The following is a 22,682-nucleotide window of genomic DNA, read 5'->3' as shown; positions in this document are numbered from 1 at the left end:
TTTCTCTCAAGCCCTGGCTTTAAGTTGCAGCTGCAAAAATTCCTGCTGGAAGTGGGGCATGCATTTGGCATTGAATGCAAGTGCAACTCCTGGCAAGGTCTGGTAACACTCCAGAGCTCTGAGCAGGAGCTTGCAGAGGAAGAACCGGGAACCTGCCCGTTGCTCCTCTGCTTGGTTGCTTTACCTGCTCCACACCTGATGTCATACGATGGCAGGTGGGGGGAAACAGCTTTGTGGATCAAATTAGAACTCAGCCCAGGCCTAATGTGGTCTGTAGGCCAAAGGCTCCCCATGGCTGTCATAGCAGAACTGAGTGTGTTTCTATTTCAACAGTTTCTGTAAGCTGCTTTGAGAGCCTCTCAGGGCTGTACAGCGGATAAAAATATTATAAATAAATTGTCAAAATTACATGCCCCAAGCAGGTGTAGCAGCGGCAGGCGGTTGGTTGCCCCCTGCCTATTGTTGGATGGCCAACAGTCGTGAATGATGGAACTGGAGTCAAACAACAGTGGAACCTTCCTGGGGTACTGAGTTGTTGGCTAAAGACCCCTCTAGTCTAGTGTCTTGTTCAGAACTTTAGCCAGCCAAATGTTTCTGGGCAGCTCACATTGCTTGTCCCACCCTGGCAACTGGTTCTGAGTGATACACTTCATCTGAACATAGAAGCTGTATTGAGCTATCCCAGCTTACTCCCATTTAAAGAGCTAGCCCTCTGTGACTTTGTCTAATACTCTTTTCTAACTGTCTAAGCCAATTGCTATCGCCATATTTATCAGCACCTGCTGAAAACATTCTTCTTTAGGCAAGCCTGCCCAGATGCTTAGAAATGCTGGTGTGAATTTAATCTGTTTTCTTATTTTAACTTCTTGCATGTTTTAATGTACTGTAATCTTCCCCCGATGTATAAGTCAAGTGATGTAGAAATAAATATATTGCAACCTTGAGGTCCATTTGTTAATTATTTGCTGTGCTGTGCAAAGAAACACTCTTTTTTCTCCGTTTTGCATCTATTATCAATCCACTGGTGCTGAGTTGTGATGAGAGAGGGGAGAAAAATGATATTTGGCCCGTTCTCTCCACATTGTGCAGGATTTCATTCCACCATGAGAGAAGTTTGTAGGAAGCGCCTTGTAAACAACCTGAAAGTAGACAACCTCAAACCAATTCTAGCTGCTGAGCTAAGCGCTTTGACTGCTGTGGCTGTCTTTTACTTCCTTTGACCACTACAGTTGGGTAGTTTCAAAAATGTCACTCAGCTGAGAGTGGCATGGGAAGGGGAGCAATGTCTGGGGATTCACCTGCAGCCCCCTCCCTGTGTTCTTCTTAAATCTGCTCTGGAGGGTCTCCCAGCCCTGCAGTGTTGGGGCTGCAGGGACAGAACTGGATACAAACCCATGGGCACCACTGGATAGCTCAGTTGTCTAGAGCAGTGTTTCCCAACCTTGAGCCTCCAGCTGTTTTTGAACTACAATCCCCATCATCCCTGACCACTGGTCTTGCTAGCTAGGGATGATGGGAGTTGTAGTCCAAAAACAGCTGGAGGCCCAAGGTTGGGAAACACTGCTCTAGAGTGTGGTGCTGATAACGCCAAGCTTGCAGTTTTGATCCCTGTATGGGGCCAATGCCAGATGTACATATAAGCTAAACAAGCTATAGCTTCAGGCCCCACTCTCTTGGGGGCCCCCCAAAAATGTAAAGGGGGAAAAACTGGATGTACATTTCCAAAATATAAGATAAAAAACAAATAAAACCAACATACAGCACCAGTGTTTTGTGTTGTGTAGGCTCCTATGTTGTAAGTCACGGGCCCCGCCTGATAGCCTGCTCCCTAAAATATCACTGGTTTGCTCATTTCTATATATAGGGTGCCTACATTCTGCTATTTATAATTATTTGTAGTTTGCATCATATATTTACACCTATTATTATTTCATGGTTTAGAAGTTTCTAGAGACTAGATTATGAGTCTTTGTATATTGTGTTTCTAAAGGGACTTCTGTTATTGCCAAATGCCAATGTGTTTGCAGTTTGTTATGAATAAAAAATAATTTTAAGTTAGAGCTTAATAATGATTTCACTATTAATAGACTTCTTCTTAATTCAGTTCAACAATTACTTTGATAAAATACATATTTTGTTATGTGCAAATGGCTTTAGATACCCATTGTAAAGGTAAAGGTAAAGGTACCCCTGCCCGTACGGGCCAGTCTTGACAGACTCTAGGGTTGTGCACTCATCTCACTCTAGAGGCCGGGAGCCAGCGCTGTCCACAGACACTTCCGGGTCACTTGGCCAGCGTGACGAAGCTGCTCTGGCGAACCGGCACCAGAGCAGCACACGGAAACGCCGTTTACCTTCCCGCTATAAAGCGGTACCTATTTATCTACTTGCACTTAAGGGTGCTTTCGAACTGCTAGGTGGGCAGGAGCTGGGACCGAACGACGGGAGCTCACCCCGCCGCGGGGATTCGAACCGCCGATCATGCGATCGGCAAGTCCTAGGCACTGAGGTTTTACCCACAGCGCCACCCTCGTCCCACTAGGTGCCCATTAGGTCCATAAATTACCATATAGCATATATTCAACACAAAAAACAGCAACAATTTGTTGTTGAGGAAGGACAGCTGGACATATAAAGGGCCCCATTACCTTCAGTAGCTTAGGGCCACATCAAACCTAAATCTGGCCCTGGGGTCAGCTGCATATTCCTGAACTGAAAGAGGTTGGACTGGGTGATCCTCAGGGTCTCTTCAAACTCTACATTCTATGATTTTGTGATTGGGATGTGGATGAGATAGCAGTGAGACAGAAAGGGAAAGGCCTCACCTTTGACCTGGGATGGTTCTCAGCTCACTTTCGCCCAGCAATGGCTACCTGGAGCCTCCTAAAAATCTGGCCCACTGATAAATAAACATCCCACCCCAAGAAGCACCACTTCCCGCCATAGATGAGACTCACCATCTTCTGCAAGCGTTGGACAGGCAGCTTCAAAGAACAGATCAAATATTTTCTGAGGATTTTCCCTGAGGAGAGAGAAGAGAGACCAAGGAACTCAGAGCTGGTAAGAATAGGGTAGAAGAAGAGCTTTGAGCAGACCCATGGATTTATATTTACAAGGATAGGGACACGGGTGGCGCTGTGGGTTAAACCACAGAGCCTAGGACTTGCCGATCAGAAGGTCGGCGGTTCGAATCCCCGCAATGGGGTGAGCTCCCTTTGCTCGGTCCCTGCTCCTGCCAACCTAGCAGTTCGAAAGCACATCAAAGTACAAGTAGATAAATAGGTACCACTCCGGCAGGAAGGTAAACGGCGTTTCCGTGCACTGCTCTGGTTCGCCAGAAGCGGCTTAGTCATGCTGGCCACATGACCCGGAAGCTGTACGCCGGCTCCCTCGGCCAGTAAAGCGAGATGAGCGCCACAACCCCAGAGTCGGTCACGACTGGACCTAATGGTCAGGGGTCGCTTTACCTTTTTATTTACAAGGATGGAGAAGTGTCTCTCTCTGTATGGGCAAAGCAGCAACGAGTTCTGGCAAGAACTCACAGATTTCACAATATGTTGATGAGTTCTCATGAGCTCCCGAAGGAAACCACAGCCGATGCCTGTGCTGCTTCTCCACCGGTGGTGAAGGTGGTGGGGTAGTTGGGGCACCAATGGGGTCACAGCCTCATGGGTTTCTCATGCCTGAGGCAGTAGCCTCACCTCACCTCATGGGTGGGCCAGGCTCCTTCTCAATTCCTCCTCTTCTCCATCTTTCTTCCCCAGATCACCAGGACCCTAAAGCTCTCTCTCTCACACACACACAAATTTCTGCCTCTCATATTCCCCCTCATTCCTCCAAATACCACCCTTAAAGGTAAAAAGGTAAAGGTACCCCTGCCCGTACGGGCCAGTCTTGACAGACTCTGGGGTTGTGCGCCCATCTCACTTAAGAGGCCAGGGGCCAGCACTGTCCGGAGACACTTCCGGGTCACGTGGCCAGCGTGACATCGCTGCTCTGGCGAGCCAGAGCCGCACACGGAAACGCCGTTTACCTTCCCGCTGGTAAGCGGTCCCTATTTATCTACTTGCACCTGGAGGTGCTTTCGAACTGCTAGGTTGGCAGGCGCTGGGACCGAGCAGCGGGAGCGCACCCCGCCGCAGGGATTCGAACCGCCGACCTTTCGACCACCCTTACCCTCCCTTAATTCCATCTGCCCCTGCTTCTCCTTTCTCTCCTGCCACCATCACCAAAGAATTAAAACCACCACACACTGAGAGACCCTTCTCCCAGCCCAGTAATTAACCCATGCAATTATTTGCTACAGACGTCAGCACCCCCCTTTTCCTCCTTCCTGCCCACTTCTCCTTAACCCACTCCTGCCTTTAGACCTTTGGGAAACAGCCAATGGAAATAGTGTGATGACGAACTAGAACAAATATAGTATATTCATACACACACACACTTCCTGTGATACTGAACTTAGGTGGTGAGTGCCGACAGAAATAGAGACACTGAGAGACAACAGGGAGATATCTGCATGCTCTGGTAAACTCCAAGGTTTGCAGAAGTTTTTTTTTGAAAAAAAACCCAGACAAACCCTAAGACCCCCCTCCAAAAATATCTCCTCCCATCCCAATGAGGACTGGCCATGCTCAAGAGCCGCAGAATGTTGCCTGTCATACTGAAAAATAAAAGCAAGATTCTGGGTTGTAGGGGAAAGAGGAAGGTGTGGCAGACTGGCAAGGGCGTTGATCAGGCGGGAGGTGAGGAAATACTGCAACGTTTTGCCACACATCCCGTGTTTGTGGGTATGCATTTTTAGTGCTGGTTCTGACCTATAAAGCCTTAAATGGCTCAGGACCACAATACCTCAAGGACCGCCTCTTTCCATATGAACCTACTTGGACCCTGAGATTATCTTCTGAGGCCCTTCTTCATGTGCCACCTCCTCAAGAGGTCCAGAGGTGGCAACATGAGAACGGGGCCTTCTCTGCAGTGGCTCCTCATCTGTGGAATGCTCTCCCCAGGGAAGTTCACCTGGCACCTTCATTATACACATTTAGGCACCAGGCAAAAATGTTCCTTTTTAACCAGGCCTTTGGTTGGTCTGATTTACATCCTATGCCCTTGTAAAATATGGGGGGGGTATTATTAGGTTGTTATTTTTATTTTGATTATATAAATTGTGGTTTTATATTTTGATTTTGTTCTGTGAACCGCCCTGAAACTGCTGGGTATAGAGAAGTGTATAAATTCAATAAATAATCATTATCATTATCTGATTCCCAAAATTCTGTGACTTCAGCATGATCAAACTGAACCAAAAATGATAGAGGCAAAACTTAATTCTTAATATCTGAAGTCTCCAGTCTTACATCTCCATATAATATATTTTAACCATCTGTAAAATAGGTCCATCTCTCTGTACAGTTAACACTTCAGAGTCTACTTTCTTTCCTTCATATCAGTTTGGTTAATTTGTCCATTTATATCACTTCCAAGCAGCTTAATAACTATTCCCAGTTAGATGCAGGTTGCTGAGAGTGCCATATTCTAGCATCTAGCCCACTCTGTCTATCTTTGCAACTTTAAACAGGATCTCTGTACTAGTAGTTCCTAAACCTATATCATCCTTATCCTCAGTCACATAAAACAAAAGCAGCATAGGAGTTAATCTCAAAGTTTCCCCTGTCAGATCAGATATACACCATTTGTCTCCAAAAATAGTGGCTATTTGGCACTTTGACTGCATGTGCAGCAGGTGTGTATTCCCTGATGCATGGTTACACATGCTCATTCTATTATTTTTGCCTTACAAATACTTTTCCTTGCAAAATGGTGCTTATTCCTAGTTGTTGTTGTTTTTTGGATCAATGAAGCAAAAAAATATTTTATTCCTGCGGTCATGAGGGTGCTGTGAGTTTGAAATGTGAAACTTCACATGCTCAGAGTATTTCCTTTCTTACATCAGAGTTGCCAGACTTTAGTTTGTTTTGCTCCAACATGTCAGGAATAAAGAGGCAATTGGAAGGCATGAAATGGTAGACTGGGGTGGGGCAGAAATGTTAATTGTGCCCTCACAACTGAAGCAATAAACAAGTCTGTGTGCACCTAAGTTATATGCAGCCTATCTGAAGTACCTGAGCTGAATTTCATGCCAGGAATGTTGTGCCTTGGAGATACCAGACTGAATAATATTCCTACTATTCTTCCTGGTTCTCTCTGGTTACCAGAACTGGTAAAGAGAATCTGGAAAGTAGCTGCCATTTAGAACAGACAATATATCATCAGTGGCATCACCAGAAAACAAAATACGGGAAGAGCAAAGTGCCTTTCAGGAGATGACCTTTGTTACCATGGCCAGCTTCTGAAGACAAATAAATGACTATCCTATCTGTTCCTATTCTACCAGTATTTTCTGTGATGTCTTGGCTCTTGTAACCCAATGACTGTTGATTCTTCAAGAATCCCACCACACACAATGACCTCCTAAGACAGGAGTGGACAACTGTGAACCTCCAGATGCTGAACTCCAATGTCCATCAACTCCTGCCAGCATGGCCACTAGTAATAATGGAATAATGATAATGGAAGCTGTAGTCTAGCAACAACTGGAGAGTCACAGGTTGTTCACCCTGGACCTAAAACTGTTTACAAGCCAAGAGATTTCCATGCACGGCCATCTGGCCTGAATCAGCAATTAATTATCCCAGCAACACACAACTTGAAGAGTTGGCCCATAGCATGTCCTCCAGCATTGCAAGGTGTTCTAGTGGGATACAACTCTCAGCTCAGTTGGAGGAGGAAATAGTTTCAGGTAGATCCTGATTTACTTTGCTGCACGGAAGAATTAAAACCGAAGGAGAGTGAAGGTGAGCAGGCTTTGTAGACACAATCCCCTACCCTGCAGCCCATGGTCTTACTTGATCCGGGATCCCATCGTCCTTGGCTCATTCCATCACATTGTCATCTGCTGAAGCACCACGGCGGACTATCTTTCCTTGCATCTGAACAAGTGGACTGAAGCCCTGAAAAGTGACAAATCTCTCTAGGGCTGAGTCTGGTGCATTAAAAAGAAAAAAAACACACATGCAGGGCATTTCCTTTGTGGCTTTTTGTTAGAGGAAGTATGAGGCCTGTGACTGCCTTAGCTCACTGCTAGGGTGGAAGTTTGGGGGGGGAGGGGTGCTGAAGGCAACCCAACAGGGTGCTTGTTGCTTGAGTCTTGCTCTTTTCTTTTTGCTGTTTCCTTTCCGAGCTCACCTGAACCTTCAAGCAAGGTTAGCGGCAGATTCCGGGAGGGGAGCAGAATTTTGGATCTGCTTAGGCCTTTGACCAAAGGGAAAGGAGGAAAGGGATGTTTCTGCTGGCAGTACAGCCTTTCTCTACTCCTGCTTTTGTGGTGCTTGGAGGCATTTAGAGAGTTGCAAGGATCGTTGCCTGCATCCTCTTTGGATCAGCACAATTACCTCCTCCCAGTGCTTTTGGATTGCTGACTGGATTAGCCTTTGGTAACTGGTGGCTACTAGCTACTGCACACCCTTCTTGTGTGGGTGTGAGAAAGGAGAAACAGTGTGGCTGCCTAAATGTAGCCAGCAAAAAGAAGGAAGTCCACGTTTTTGCAGCTGGCTGACAAGAAACAGCAGGGAAGTGGGGGCTGTATGCTGATGACAACATAGTGTGCGCACGCTCAGAGGATGACCTCCAAACCATCCTAAATATCTTTGCAGAAGCTTACGAAAAGCTTGGCCTGTCACACAACATCCAAAAAGCCAAAGTGCTTCATCAACAAGCACAAAACAACCCCTCTGAAAGTCCCACAAATCCAACTCAATGGTGTAACGCTGGAGTCGATCACTTCTCCTACCTGGGCAGTTATCTTTCCACAAGGGCCGACATTGATGCCAAAATCCAGCATCGCCTAAGCTCTGTGAGCGCAGCTTTCTCCCAACTGAAGTACAGAGTGTTTGAGGACTGGGACGTTCACAGGAAAACCAAAATGCTTGTTTACAAAGCTATTGTACTACCAACCTTACTGTATGTTTGCAAAACATGGACCACTTATAAATGCCATCTCCAACTCCTTGAAAGATTCCATCAACGGTGTCTCTGAAAATGTTAACATTTCACTTGGGAAAACAGGCAAACTAATGCAAAGATCACCAGTGTCAAAGCAGTGATTCTTCAACATCAACTTTGTTGGACTGGTCATGTGTGGAGAGAGAGGGAGAAACATGCTAAGAGGAAGGCATGTTTGGCAAACCCTCACCATGATCAACCCTCAACTATGTCCCCACTGTGGAAGGGCCTCTACAGTCACCTACGGACACACTGTTAAGACTGTGTTCATGGAAGACAAACATTTTTTTAAAAAAATATTTTTATTGAATTTTTTTTTAAAAAAATTGCAAAACATCCATCTTACATATAATATATAAAAACCACTTGGCCATCTTGGCCTGAGACTTCCCTCCTTCTCAACTAATGGTTTTCCTAATTATACTCTAATATTGCATTTTGTTATTATTATTACCCTTTAATCCAAATCTTAAATACACCATTTAAACATCATATTGATAATAATTGATATCTCTAACCTTACAAAACTTCTTGTAGCCCTACTAACAATGTCAATTGTTTACAATTGTCTCTCAAATACAATGCAAATTTATTCCAATCTTTCAAAAAAGGTCTCGTCCTGCTGGTTCCAAATTTCCCCAGTTAATTTCACCAATTCGGCATAGTCCATTAACTTCATCTGCCACTCTTCTTTTGTTGGGATCTCTTCCTTCATGGAAGACAATCTTACTTGGCTATGATTAATTACCAAAGAAGAAAAAGAAGAAGATCTGAGGAACTGATGAAACTTATCTATTCACTCTGTCTTGCCCAGCTTGTCAAACAAAAAGATGTGACAATTCTCCTTTTAAGTAAAATGACCTAGTAACAACTCCTGAAACTTCCTGCCACAGGAAGATGTAGAGAGTATGAAATGGCACACTTAGGACCACTTGGTAACCAGCCTTTGCTCAGCTGCTTTGCTTGCTAATAGGAATTCATGCTTCCTCAAGGAGTCTTACTCACTAAATTTGTTATGCACTAAGCTTGGATCCTAGATCAATAGACAAGTAGGATCCTAGAATGCAACAACTGATTGGCTTGCAGGAAAAGACCAATCAGGCTCCAGGAGGAAGTTAATCAGCCTATTAGGCTGGTAGGATCGTAGAATGCAACAACTGATTGGCCTGCAGGTAAAGACCAATCAGGCTCCAGGAGGGAAGCAGAATCAGCCAATCATTGCATTGGGGAAACATAACAGAACTAAAGTAGAATATGCCATTAACACATTATTATTGTGTCAACTACATGTTGCAGAATATGCCCCAATAAAACATCAGTCTGGATGTGGCTGAAGTAATCTTAAACAGGGTTGGATTTAGGTTTGATGAGGCACTAAGCTACTGAAGGTAATGGGGCCCTTTATATGTCCAGCTGTCCTTTGTCAACAACAAATTGTTGCTGTTTTTTGTGTTGAATATATGCTACATAGTAATTTATGGACCTAATAGGTATCTAAAGCCATTTGCACATGTTGCCATGCAACCTGTCCATGCAGAATATATAAATAGAAATTAGCAAATAGGAGCCTACACAACACAAAACACTGTTGCTGTATGTAGATTTTATTTTATTTGTTTTTTTTATCTTATACTTTGAAAACGTACATCCAGGTTTTTTTCCCTTTAAATTTTTATGGGGGCCCCCAGGAGAGTGGGGCCCGAAGCTATTGATTGTTTAGCTTATACATAAATCCAGCACTGATCTTAAGTATATTTTACTGTAGCAGTGCAGCTTGTAAAACGTTGGAAGCTTGAAATAAAAAGTTGAGGACCACGTGAATGAATTATCGATTGAACTGGAGTGGAATTAGTTTGTTTTTGGAGGTGGAACTTGAACGGACTCCATTTTTCAGGTGAATTGGAATGGGCTCTTCTTTTTAAAGAACTTTCCCAATATTATCCTTAATTCTGCAGCTTCTCTGCTCCACTGACTTCCTGACAGGCAGACGCCTGGGGGAGGGGCCAACATGGCGCCGAGGTAAGACGCGCTTACCGGTGCTCTTCGGACTTCTTTTAATCTTCTTTTAATCTTTTATATTTTATCTTAACTGACCCAGTCAGTTTTTGAAGTATTTTATAATTGCTGCAGCCGCATGCTATGGAAACTCTCTGAGAGATTTGGCCCTGCTCCAGACTGCTGCAGCCTGCTCTTTGTTTCTCTCTTATCAGCGAGCCGGCCTCAGCTGCTAAAAGAGTTGAGACATTATTTTAATTGTGTGTCAAGTGTTATGTTATTTTAAGAATCGTATAATCCCTGGCCTGAGGAAAGTATGGGTCAGAAAAAACGCTTGAGAGACTTTGACGAGCCCCTATCATCCCCTAAACCAAAACTATCAAGGTTGGTGCCTCACCGGAATAGAGGAGGGAGTGACCATGCCGAGCAGTGCTTTGCAGTGGAAACCCAAAATCGCTTCCTACCTCTAATTGATCTAGAAGCTACTCCAATTTCAATGACTCAAAATGTTTCAAAAGTAAAGCCTGTAAAGGAGAATACGAAAGAAAAACTCTCAGCACAGGAAGATGGTTTGGCAACTGACATGGGGGAGTTCCCCGGTTGTGAGCAGTTACACTTAGTAATTAAGACCCTTCACTGTATTTTTAAAAGGCTGGACGAGGTATCTTCACAATTATCCAATATCCTGCTGAAAATTGAAAAACTTGAATCAACAACACAATCCTCAGTTTGTGAGGTCAAAAACTTACTGCCTCACCCCAATTCAGATAAAATAAAGGAGACTAAAATTAAATATATCTTAAATTCCCAATTGAACAATCAGATATTAACTCTGCAACCCAAGAAAAGTTGCCTTTCTGTTAGGTCGGAAATAGGAAGATGGTCAACGCTAGAAGGGGCTAAAGACTGTTTAAGCAAACTTTTAAAAATTAAGAAACATCAGATTGACCTATATGCTGTGATGCCCCTTCCCCGGCAGACCAACTTCTTGAAGGTGATACTTGCGTTCCACTCTGAAAAGATACCATCTATTATTGTTAGGAGAAAAACGCTTTTGTCCATGGCCGACATCGTAGCAACGAGGGTTTTTACAGACACCAAGATCAAACCCCTTCTAAATAGGTGCCCTGGCGGTGAGGACGTTAGGACAAGAGACTCTGCCTTACTTCAAAATACTGTCAGGCCCCACCGCGATGACTCTGCAGCGTGCCATCCTCGACCAAACTCGATACCCTCTCAAACAGCCATATATGAGGACGAGAATCTGCAGACTGCCCTTGACGAAAGGGAACTTATTGATTCATTCAGAGCCCTCCCTCCAAAAGAACAGTCGGCGATGATGCAAAGATTTGACACGCTTAAATCTCAGCTTTTGCAAGTCCAACATAGAGGGGAAGATACTAACGATGTCTCAAATAATCCCACTTGGGCTCACCGGACAGAAGTGGTTGACCTTCTTCAGCTCAGCCCCACTCTGAAAACAAAAACCATCCGACAAGACTCAAATCTTCAAGTTGTTTCTGCCCCGTGCGCTACATCACGAGACGACCAGGCTCTGCCATCCTCACTGAACCTTCATCTATATTCATCGACCAACATACCTAAGGACGAAATTCTGATTTCCCTGCTTGACTCAAATCCCTCTTTAACTCACTCATCTATGCCAGAGATAGAATCTTCTCCAGTTTCGACCAGATATAGAAGTAGTCCACAAGTGATGCCCCTGAGAGAGCCTTCCGCAATTCCCGCCCCCGTGATGCCCCCTCAATTACCGTCCTCAAAGGAAACTGCGAATGTTACACCTCGGGACCCGCCATCGGAAACGATTGAAGACCCGATGGGACGCATCAATAAAATCATCCAAATGTCGGGTGATAAATCTGCGAGAGGGTTTCCTCCGACGGACTCAATTTCTCCCTCCCTGGGTATTTCTCTGTCAAGTTGTACCAAGAATTTCGAAATGAAGAGACTTCCTGTTCAGGGATCTACTTTCAGTGGATCATCCACGGTGTGCCAACAGTCGAACCAAATTGTTAAAAACTTTAATTTGGAGGGCTCCTCACAGTTACCATCTTCGCAAAGTAAAATAACTGACTTTTTTGTTACATCTTCTGTCTCTAACAGAGAGTCTGTCCCCCCTCCGTTTTGACTGTTAAAAGAACAACACAGAAGTCCCCAGCTAGCAGTCCTAAGTTGGAACATTGCTGGCTGGAAAAGGAAAAGATTAGATCCCAAATTTCTGTCCTATATAAACTCTTTTCAGATAATCCTTTTGCAAGAAATATGGGAAGAAGATAAAATAGATATAAATGGCTTTGAACTGATATCACTTCCAGCTATCCCCTCCCAGAAAGGTGGCCGGTCCAGAGGCGGTCTTGCAATCGCCATATTGCTTAAAATGAGAGCTAAACTCTTGCTAGTTCAGACTTTTCCTCCTTTTGCTTTTACTGGTCTGATTTCAAGTGAAAAATTCTCACTATTAATCACCAATGTTTATCTTCCTCCAGGTGGTCTTATATCAGACCTCCATTATAGATGGGATTCTCTGGAAGATCATTTATTGGCATGCTATGCTATGTACCCTAATATTCCATCGATAATGGGTGGTGACTTTAATGCACGTACAGCCGCCAACTGGAATGGGATAATTAAGGCCAAGTGGTGGGTATCTCCACCCTACCCAAAATCTGATTTAATCTCTTTTACATCAAGAAGATCTAAGGACATCAGAGTGAATGAGGCGGGAGTCCGTCTTTATCAACTGGCCATTCGTATGAATTTGAACATTTTAAATGGCAACTGCCCTCCAGACGTGCCAGGTGAATTCACTCACTTGGGCACATCATCAAATAATGTCCTAGATTATCTTCTAGTTTCAGAAGACCTATTTTCAAACTTCTTTTATTTCAAAGTAGATAATATACATTCCAGTGACCACCTACCTCTAGCGGCCAAGCTAACGCTTGACTGGCACCTGGTTAGCGGTACACACCCAATTCATGTAGGTTTAAATGCCACAGCTCAAGTAAGAGGCATTAAATGGTCTATGAAACAGGCCCAAAAATATGCAGAATTCTTCCAGAGGAATATCTCCGAATCCCTTATTGTTTCATTGGCGGAGTTGTCTGAACCAAATAAGATACTGGAGTGGTTCTCCCACTTCTCTGCAGATTTAACTAGCTTCTTTACGATGCCGGCTCACCTGGTTAACCGAGACCAACCCAGGTTCGGTGCACCTTGGTTTGATGCCAAATGTAAGCAAGCTAGACTCTCTCTCTGTTGTATCTACAACAGATATAAATCTTCTGGAGCTGAAACTCTCCCCCCAGAGTACTTGCAGGCCAAAATTGCTTACAAACAGGCACAGAAGTCAGCCAAGCACGAGTGGCAGCTAAGACGCTGGCAAGCGCTGATTGCTGCCTCTAAGCCTCGCAGCTCTCGCGGTTTTTGGAATTTAATCAACAAAAGATCGAGGAAATACCCATTGACGGTTATCCCAGCCCCGACATGGGAACAATTTCTAAGAAAATATTTCTCCCAGACAGATATCTCTAACACTCAATCTGATACTCTTTCAAGTCACTTGCCCATATGGCCAGATACTGACCCGGAGGAAATAGTAGATTTAATTGCTAAACTGAAAACTGATAAAGCCCCAGGGCCCGATCTGATCCCGGCGGAAGCTATTAAACAACACCCAACATGGTGGGCTAAAATTCTTGCAAAAATCTTTGATGCAATCAATGCCACGGGCCAGATACCTAGATCATGGAAGGAGTCCATCATAATTCCTATATATAAAAAAGGACCACCAGAGGACCCAGGAAACTATCGTAACATCAGTTTATTATCAATCATCGGGAAAATCTATACTAGCTTCCTGCTAACCAGACTAACCCAATGGGCCGAAGATTCCAATCTGATAGGCCATGAACAGATCGGGTTTAGACCAAATCGCGCTTCTATTGACCATGCTATAATTCTATATCATTTGGCGCGGAAGTATTCTTCCCCTACTCATGGTCTTCTATGTGCCGCTTTTATAGACCTGAAGGCGGCTTTTGACAGTAGCTCTAGAGAGCTGTTATGGGAAAAACTGGCAAAGTGGGGCATAGATAAAAGGCTGTTGTGGCTTATGATTAAATTACATGAAGGGACGGCCGCTAGGGTGAGGTTAACACCTGAGGGCGATCTCACAAACTCTGTACCAATAAATAAGGGGGTACGACAAGGGTGCATCCTTGCCCCCTATCTTTTTAACCTCTATATTAGTGACATGAGAACGCCCCTAGCTGAGGCCCAAACCTCCATTCATGCACCCAGGCTTGCAGACTATCGCTGCCCCTTATTATTGTACGCTGACGATGCGGTGATCCTCTCTTATTCTCGAATCGGTTTGAGGAGGGCCCTTAAGATTTTTGCGTTATACTGCCAAACAAATTTATTTACTATTAACCATTCCAAATCTAAAGTCCTAATTTTTTCCAGGAGTCGTAAACTGTATAGATGGGAACTCGAGGGGAAGCCAATTGAACAAGTTTACAAATTTCAATATCTAGGAATTTACTTCCAGTATAATATGGGATGGAAAGCGCATATCACATATTTACAAAATAAGGTTAAAGCCCTTATCTATGCTCTATTACGCTTCTTCTTTCCTGAGGGGGCTATGCATGTTCCATCCGCCTTAAAAGTTTATAGTGCGAAAGTGGTTGCAACTATGGCCTATGCGGTCCCTTTATGGGGCGCCTTTGTAAACCTCTTGCCTCTGGTGACATTGCAAAATCTTTTTCTAAGACGCCTTTTGAAACTACCCTCCTGTGTAAGCAACTCTGCCATTCGCCTAGAACTTAAGATCCCCTCCCTAGAGATTCTGATGTGGAGACATGCCTTTAATTATTGGCTGTCCCTTTGGCATAAATTGCCAAACTACCATCTTATTCAGTGCCTTTGGAGAGATGAATTCACCAACCCATGGGCAACAAAAATCCATTCCAAACTGTTGTCTTATGGAATCTCTCCTTCCGATATACTTAATTTAGATCTAATTACAGCTAAAAAGGTCATCAAACAAAGATTGGAGGAGGTAGATTTGCAACAAAATCTTACTACAGGTGGAGGTACATGTTCCCCGATAAATCAGGGCATTACATGTATGTCCCAGATGCGGCTGCGTCGCATAGATTCGCATTTGTTAGAGCCAGATTTAATGTGTTCCCCTCAAATGTTCTGAGCAATAGATTTTCTAACGGTAAAACCTCTGTTTTATGCGCATGTGACAACAAATCAATAGAATCCCTCTATCATATCTTGTTTAATTGCCCCTTATACATTGTTCCCCGATCAAGGATCCTGAGTTCAATCATTCTGGAAATTGCTGCTAAACCACCTGAATTACATCTAGCTTATCTACTCCAGGACATTGACTCTTATAGAACATTACAGGTTGCTAGATTCCTGATTTCAGTTCTTTCATATAAAAGACTTCATGGAATGCTGCATGACTATTAAAAATCCAGTAAACTCTATGCACCATCTTGATCTTCAAGGCCATAACACGGTACATCTAGAGATTGTAAATAATGTGAAAGAGATTATGCGTTGAAATATTTTAGTTGATATTTTAGATTGTAAAATGCTATTTTATCTATTGATTTGTTTTACCTTGTGGGCTTATAGCCGAAGAAAGTATTATCTCTATCTCTCTCTATCCTTAATTCTGCAGCTTCTCTGCTCCACTGACTTCCTGACAGGCAGACGCAGAATACAATGAAACACATAGGAAAATGTGTAAACGTGAGTTGGTTATGCATCTTTTTGCAGCGTCTGGCTGTATGTACGGTATTTTGCTTCTGCCTGTTATGTTGGAAAAGGGGAGGAACATGTCGGAAGCAACAGCTCTCTGGAACGGCATTAAGCTGCTGCCATCTGTGAGCAAGAATTGGCACACATGCTCCAAAGGGAATGTGAGGTCATGGGAACGCTTACCACATGTTGGGACAAAATCCCAGGCCGGCTGTTGAGCAGCTCACTTCCCAGAAGCCAGGCTTTTGAAAATATTTGTACTGAAAAAAATACAATCAGGGTACAAGAAGCATCACAGTGGCCTAGTTCTTAGGGAGGTAGCAAACCTGTGCCAGCCTGCAGATGGGGGCTCATATAACACAATGCCAGCCCCCTCTCTATGCAGAAAGCAAGCATGTCAGGGGGAAGGGATCAGTGCCTAGCTGTGTCTTGGACATGCTAATTTGCTATGCATTGTTTTAGTTCTTTTTAAAATGGAGGTGATTTTCCACTTGCAGTTTACAAGCCAGGTGAGTAATACAGTAGTGCCTTGGGTTACAGACGCTTCAGGTTACAGACTCTGCTAACACAGAAATAGTACCTCGGGTTAAGAACTTTGCTTCAGAATGAGAACAGAAATTGAGCAGTAGCTGCGCGGCGGCAGCAGGAGGCCCCATTAGCTAAAGTGGTGCTTCAGGTTAAGAACAGTTTCAGGTTAAGAATGGACCTCCAGAACGAATCAAGTTCTTAACCCGAGGTTCCACTGTAAGAGGGAGAACTGGGCCAGAACCTAAGGGGTAAAAATATTTTTTAAAATATTTTTAAATAGATAAACTGTCCCTTTAACTTGTGAAGGTATAAAGAGGAAACTTATAGGCGGTATTCCACATAATCCATTTGCTCACTGGGGGATAATCTTGCTCCCACCTTTTCAGTGTTATCATTATTATGGCTAAGGAGTACATAGGTTGGACACCTGAAAGCAACATGCAGTTATTTAAACACTTTAATATTTACTTGAACACTGCTGATATTTTTATGTCAAAATTGGGGTTTGGCTTTTGCTGCCCAACTCCCCATGGACTCGGAGTGTCCTAAGTCCATGATCAGTCAGAGAAGAATGGATGGAGACAGGAACATTTAAAGACTTTTGACATTGCCCAACCCCCTTAGCCAAAGACCCCCCCAAAATCATCATACATACCGGTATATCATAGGAGGTGGTCTACAGCAGAAATGTTGTCTGCCAGGATACCAGTTAAGGTTGCTGATTGCATTACCTAGGCAGACTGGCCATTCTTTTTTGAAGGTTAATACTTTAGTTCCTGAATCCAGGTCACAGGCTCACCCTATTCACACACCCTTAAGACAGGATTTGTAAGTCAAAAGACAATTGGGAAGGCTTTCCTTATTTGCCTCCCTTACTGCAGAGGAATATTTGAGGTCATTGGGAGAGTCAAAATGGCTTCAGGATTGTTCTCCTGTACTATTTCAGCCGCATGGTTTATATATTTAGATATGTGTGCATTTATGAATATTTATTCTATATTTGAGACCTTTGAATTCTTATAGCAATTTAAAACAACTGCATAACTTTTAACTGTACAGTATTTGGGTTTTGGCTGTTCTGTATGGATTTTACATCCTCCCACCTCCGTTACCCTCCTTCGCTACAATATTTCTGGCTACAGGCTTAATTGTCACAATGTCAAAATCTTCCCAAAGTGATGATCCAGGCATAGAATCATAGAATTATAGAGTTGGATGTGTCATTCCCAAACACTTAGAAAAGGGCAGGAATAAAAGGCATCTGAATAAACTCAGGGAGCTAATTTCTTGGCTCATACATGTTCTGCAGTTCCAGCTAGACTGCCACACTCCGTGTTACCAGTCAGTCAGTCAGTCAGTCAGTCAGTCAGTCAACCTTACTGCTGCCAACGTCGCCACCTGACCCCACCCCCACTCACCTTCCCCCCCCCTCTACCTCTTTCCCCCCTTTCTTCCTAATGTCTTTCAAATCAGAACCAGTGAAGGCGGTGAAGGTCCTGTGTGAGTTCCTGGAGGTGGTTGGAAGATGGATGGTGGCTAATGAATTGAGGCTGAATCCTGATAAGACAGAAGTACTGTTTTGGGGAGACAGGAGGTGGGTGGGTGTGGAGGACTCCCTGGTCCTGAATGGGGTAACTGTGCCCCTGAAAGACCAGGTGCACAGCCTGGGAGTCATTTTGGACTCACAGCTGTCCATGGAGGCACAGGTCAATTCTGTGTCCAGGGCAGCTGTTTACCAGCTCCATCTGGTACGCAGGCTGAGACCCTATCTGCCTGCGGACTGTCTCGCCAGAGTAGTGCATGCTCTGGTTATCTCCCGCTTGGACTACTGCAATGCGTTCTATGTGGGGCTATCTTTGAAGGTGACCCGGAAACTGCAACCAATCCAGAATGCAGCAGCTAAACTGGTGACTGGGAGCGGCCACCGAGACCACATAACACTGGTCTTGAAAGACCTACATTGGCTCCCAGTATGTTTCCGAGCACAATTCAAACTGTTGGTGCTGACCTTTAAAGTCTTAAACAGCCTCGGTCCAGTATATCTGAAGGAGCATCTCCACCCCCATCATTCTGCCTGGACACTGAGGTCCAGTGCCAAGGGCCTTCTGGCGTTCTCTCGCTGCGAGAAGCCAAGTTACAGGGAACCAGGCAGAGGGCTTTCTCGGTAGTGGCGCCCGCCTTGTGGAATGCCCTCCCACCAGATGTCAAAGAGAACAACAACTACCAGACTTTTAGAAGACATCTTAAGGCAGCCCTGTTTAGGGAAGCTTTCAATGTTTGATGTATTACGGTGTTTTGATATTTTGTTGGAAGCCGCCCAGAGTGGTTGGGGAAGCCTTACTGCTGCCTGGTTCTACATTTCTCTTTTGCGAATGAAACTAACCATCACCTGTTCGTAGCCATGCTGGAGAAGTCCTTTGTATGAATGCAATGAGAAAGGGGTGTGAGGTGGACCAGGCCCTTGTGTGAAGAGTTCTCCCAGGTAGAACATTTTTTTCGTGTTGCTCTTCTCCTAACCATTGTTTATCTAGATTGTGTGGGATAACCAGCCTCATTTAATCAACATGCTTAAGTCTAATGAATGCATGAAGGGGTTAATATCATAGGGCAAACTGTCCTGCCAAGCTTAGCTAAGTTGCTCCCTCTCACCTTGGGAGGAAAATAATCATGCTTATTCTTTCCTTCTCAATCTACTTGAGAAGCACATGACTCTCGCAAGCCACTCTTGAATTCTATACCAATATTTAGGCACCATCACCGATGTGACTAAGTCAAGTTTTACAGACTGTGCAACTTTTTTGAATGCTGTATGGAAAAGCACATGAATCAGACCTTTGAAGAATCTGTAAGTAAACCAATTTTCAACTTACCCAAAGTGTGCTCTTTTCCTATGCTTGGGAAAGAGGGAAATTCAGAACTCACAAGGGCATATTTTAAAGGTCTAATAGCCTATATCCCCACTCTTTGCTTTGCTGCATGTTATCCGATTTTAAATCTCTGCTGCGGTTCTCTCACCTACCTGAATCTTGGCATGCAGGGAATGCTCCTTTTATACCTATATTTTCCTTGCACCGACAGATTGGTCACAGCTTTTTTGAAGCCACTGGGCACATTAAACTCACTGAATTAAAGTTGTTTTCTTGAGCAGACCAATGCTTTAGAGCTGATGCAATTAAAAGGAGCAGAGAGAGATGAAAAATCCCTTCAGTTCTGTGCATGTTATTAAAATGTGACCAGCAATAGTGCGTTAACACTGTGTTCTGTTAAACAGGCCACTAGGGGGAGCACAACATGCCAGTATAATGGAAACTGAGAAACATTAGCTAAGGCTAGTCTGCAAATAGGAAGTCATGGAGGGTGGGGATGTTGCAATGGCTGAATTAGTCATGCAAAATATCGGTGAATCACTTTCCCCTCTGAGCGCTGCTCCTCAGGGCTGGGCACCTCTGCTATGTCACAAGAAACCCTTCAGTCTTTAGCGATTACATCAGCTTCTGCAGCATATCGGATCATCTAAGCAGGACTTGCAAAGAAAATCCTCCCACTGACTTGTCCCCTGATGCTTTTGGATTTTCTTTCTCAGGATTGCCTTTTGGTGTTTTCCCTCTGCCTTCTGCTGCTGAAAATTGAGCTGACATACTAGGTCCGTCTAATAAAAACAGAGAACCATAGCCTACAGGTGGTGCCTGGCCTGTCCTTTCTAAGCCACACAAAGGGCCCCATTGTGATGCTGGAACACTTCCATGGAGCGGGTGAATTGCAACGCTCTCTTCATTCAGAAAAAGCTGGCATCCTTACACGGGTTAGAGTGCCAATATAATGCAAGTGGAACATTTGGATGAGAGGGCAGCATTTTTGAAGTGGCACGGAGTAGAGGCTTGAGATCAAGGGAATCCACAATCGCCTAGGAAAGGTAGTTGAACAAGTCTGTTCTGGTGGAAGCAAGCAGCAAACATGTAAGATGGCTTTCTCTAAGTGTTTGTTTCTTCGGCAGTTGCCTGGGAACAGCACCTGTTTGGCAGATTAACTTCCCCAGGTTATAACAGCCAAACTTATTCCAACTGAGGCACCTTTTAAAGACACTCAGCTTTGGGCAGTTCTAAAACATAGGGAGACACTTTTGAGCAGCAACAGACCAGGGCTGTCTTTCACACATGCGCCGCCGGGGTGCAAAGATCCGTCCAGTGCCCCCAAATTTAGTTCAGGTAAAGGGACCCCTGACCATTGGGTCCAGTTGTGGCCGACTCTGGGGTTGCGGCACTCATCTCGCTTTACTGGCCAAGGGAGCCGGCGTACAGCTTCCGGGTCATGTGGCCAGCATGACTAAGCCGCTTCTGGCGAACCAGAGCAGTGCACGGAAATGCCATTTACCTTCTCGCCGGAGCGATACCTATTTATCTACTTGCACTGGCATGCTTTCGAACTGCTAGGTTGGTAAGAGCAGGGACTGAGTAACGGGAGCTCACCCCGTCGCAGAGATTCGAACCGCCGACCTTCTGATTGGCAAGTCCTAGGCTCTGTGGTTTAACCCACAGCGCCACCCGTGTCCCTTCCCTAAATTTTAGTTTAGCCGCCTCCAAATTAACTTCTACTGTGGTACCTCAGGTTACAGACTCCGCTAACCCAGAAATAGTACCTCGGGTTAAGACCTTTGCTTCAGGACGAGAACAGAAATCGTGCAACAGCAGCAGCAGAAGGCCCCATTAGCTAAAGTGGTGCTTCAGCTTAAGAACAGTTTCAGGTTAAGAACGGACCTCCAGAACGAATTAAATTCTTAACCCAAAGTACCACTGTATTGAGCTTTTTTGGGGAGGGGGGAAACCAAAGTTGTTGATCTATTTTTAGGGGGGGCGAACTCAAAGTTGTTGAGCTTTTGGGAGAGGATTGCTCACCTGTAACAATGACACAGCAGAAAAGACTGCTTTTGTTTCCTGACTCGGGAATATTTGATGCTACAGAGTAACAGAGCGATGGAGGGGGTGGGGACTTTCGCTCCATTGCTTTGAACTGCCGCCAATCGAGAGGGACCGGTATACAGTAGATATACATTTGGCACCCCCAGAATTCGGCGCCCGGGTGCCCCGCACCCATAGCACCCCCAGGTAAAGGCAACAGACATAGGTACAATCAAGGCAAATCCACTCCACACCTACCATGTTGATTCACCGCAGCATTATTTTTCCATTTCGGAGAACGAAATGACAACCATTGAGTAGTATATGGTAGAAAGTAATAGTATATACACCACATTTCTCTTGTCTAGACTGTGCGTTAGATCTTCCCGCCGTCTTGTATGGGATAAAGTGAATGGGCACTAATGAAAACAACGGAGAATGGAGTCTGTTTTGTGTAGCAGCCCACTCCATTTCTTAGTCACACTAGAGTAGGACAGAAATTCCTTTAAAAAAATATTTATGATTTTCAATTTTATACATTTCAATAATTTTATAACTTTAAAATCTCAAAACTTTACTTCCTTCCCCCTCTTTCTGCATATCCAAATTAAATTTATTTTCTCATTTATTCATCTAAATATATACTCTTATAAAACTGCAGGTTATTAACAATAATCCTGCCAGTGTACTTATTTGTTTGGTTTATTTGTAAAATTCAATAAACCATTTCCATTCTTTTATTTAAAAGTTTGTTATCTTGATTTATTATTTTTTGAATAAGTTTTGCCACTTCTGCATATTCCATAAGTTTTTGCAGGGAGCCATTTGCTGGTGTTTGGCACTGCTTTTGAGTGAATTGGACCTACCTTGGTTTTTTGGCAAAACCATGACTCCGTGCGTTAAGGCGCTGAGGGCTCGTTTTATGGCCTACTGTGAAACATGGGGTTTGCACCTCAAAACACTGCAGGGGCCAATTTGAAGGTATTTGTCACTGCTTTTGAGTGAATCAGATGAGATTAGGTTTTTGGCAAAACCGTGACCCTGCGGGTTAGGGTAGTGTCCCCTTTTTCTAAATGGCAGTGACTGCAAACTGTTCATTTTCTCAGGAATGCTGGGAAGTAACTTGTCAAGCACTTTGGCATTTTGAAGTTTTCATTTTTTAAAACCACCACCACTACCAGGGCAAGAGTGAGATACCTAGGAGCTTATGGCATCTTAGGAGAACTGTTCAGGTTTCCTGTACTCTCTTTCACCTCTTGTTAGGATAAATCATTTTTGCAGTTTCAGACTGAATGGGATTAAGAATAAACACACATGCTCAGGCTATGGTTTCCCTCCTTGCACCTCCACCATGGGCACATTAAAGCATGGGTAGGATCTGGCCCAATTGGCTTCTAA

At 44.2% G+C, this 22,682-nt stretch overlaps 1 protein-coding gene and 1 long non-coding RNA gene across 3 annotated transcripts in view; one reads left to right on the top strand and one right to left on the bottom strand.

Annotated features, from left to right (window-relative positions):
• Positions 1-7,060, bottom strand: part of DENND1C (DENN domain containing 1C) — a 49,023-nt gene extending 41,963 nt beyond the window's left edge. For both annotated transcript variants that reach the window (XM_079960021.1, XM_079960022.1), the window contains exons 1-2: positions 6,906-7,060; positions 2,958-3,022 (exon numbers count right to left, since the gene is read on the bottom strand). In XM_079960021.1, coding sequence (XP_079816147.1) covers positions 2,958-3,022; positions 6,906-6,922 — 82 coding nt within the window. In that variant the 5' untranslated portion in view covers positions 6,923-7,060. The remainder of the gene's footprint in view (positions 1-2,957; positions 3,023-6,905) is intronic.
• LOC307206784 overlaps positions 1-22,682 on the top strand; it is a 610,614-nt gene that overhangs the window by 83,102 nt on the left and 504,830 nt on the right. The gene's annotated exons all lie outside the window — the stretch shown is intronic.

Source organism: Podarcis cretensis, assembly GCF_951804945.1.
Source record: "Podarcis cretensis genome assembly, chromosome: 17".
NCBI lineage: Eukaryota > Metazoa > Chordata > Lepidosauria > Squamata > Lacertidae > Podarcis > Podarcis cretensis.
Note: the sequence above shows the minus strand (reverse complement) of the source record. Positions and strands in the feature narration are given on the sequence as shown.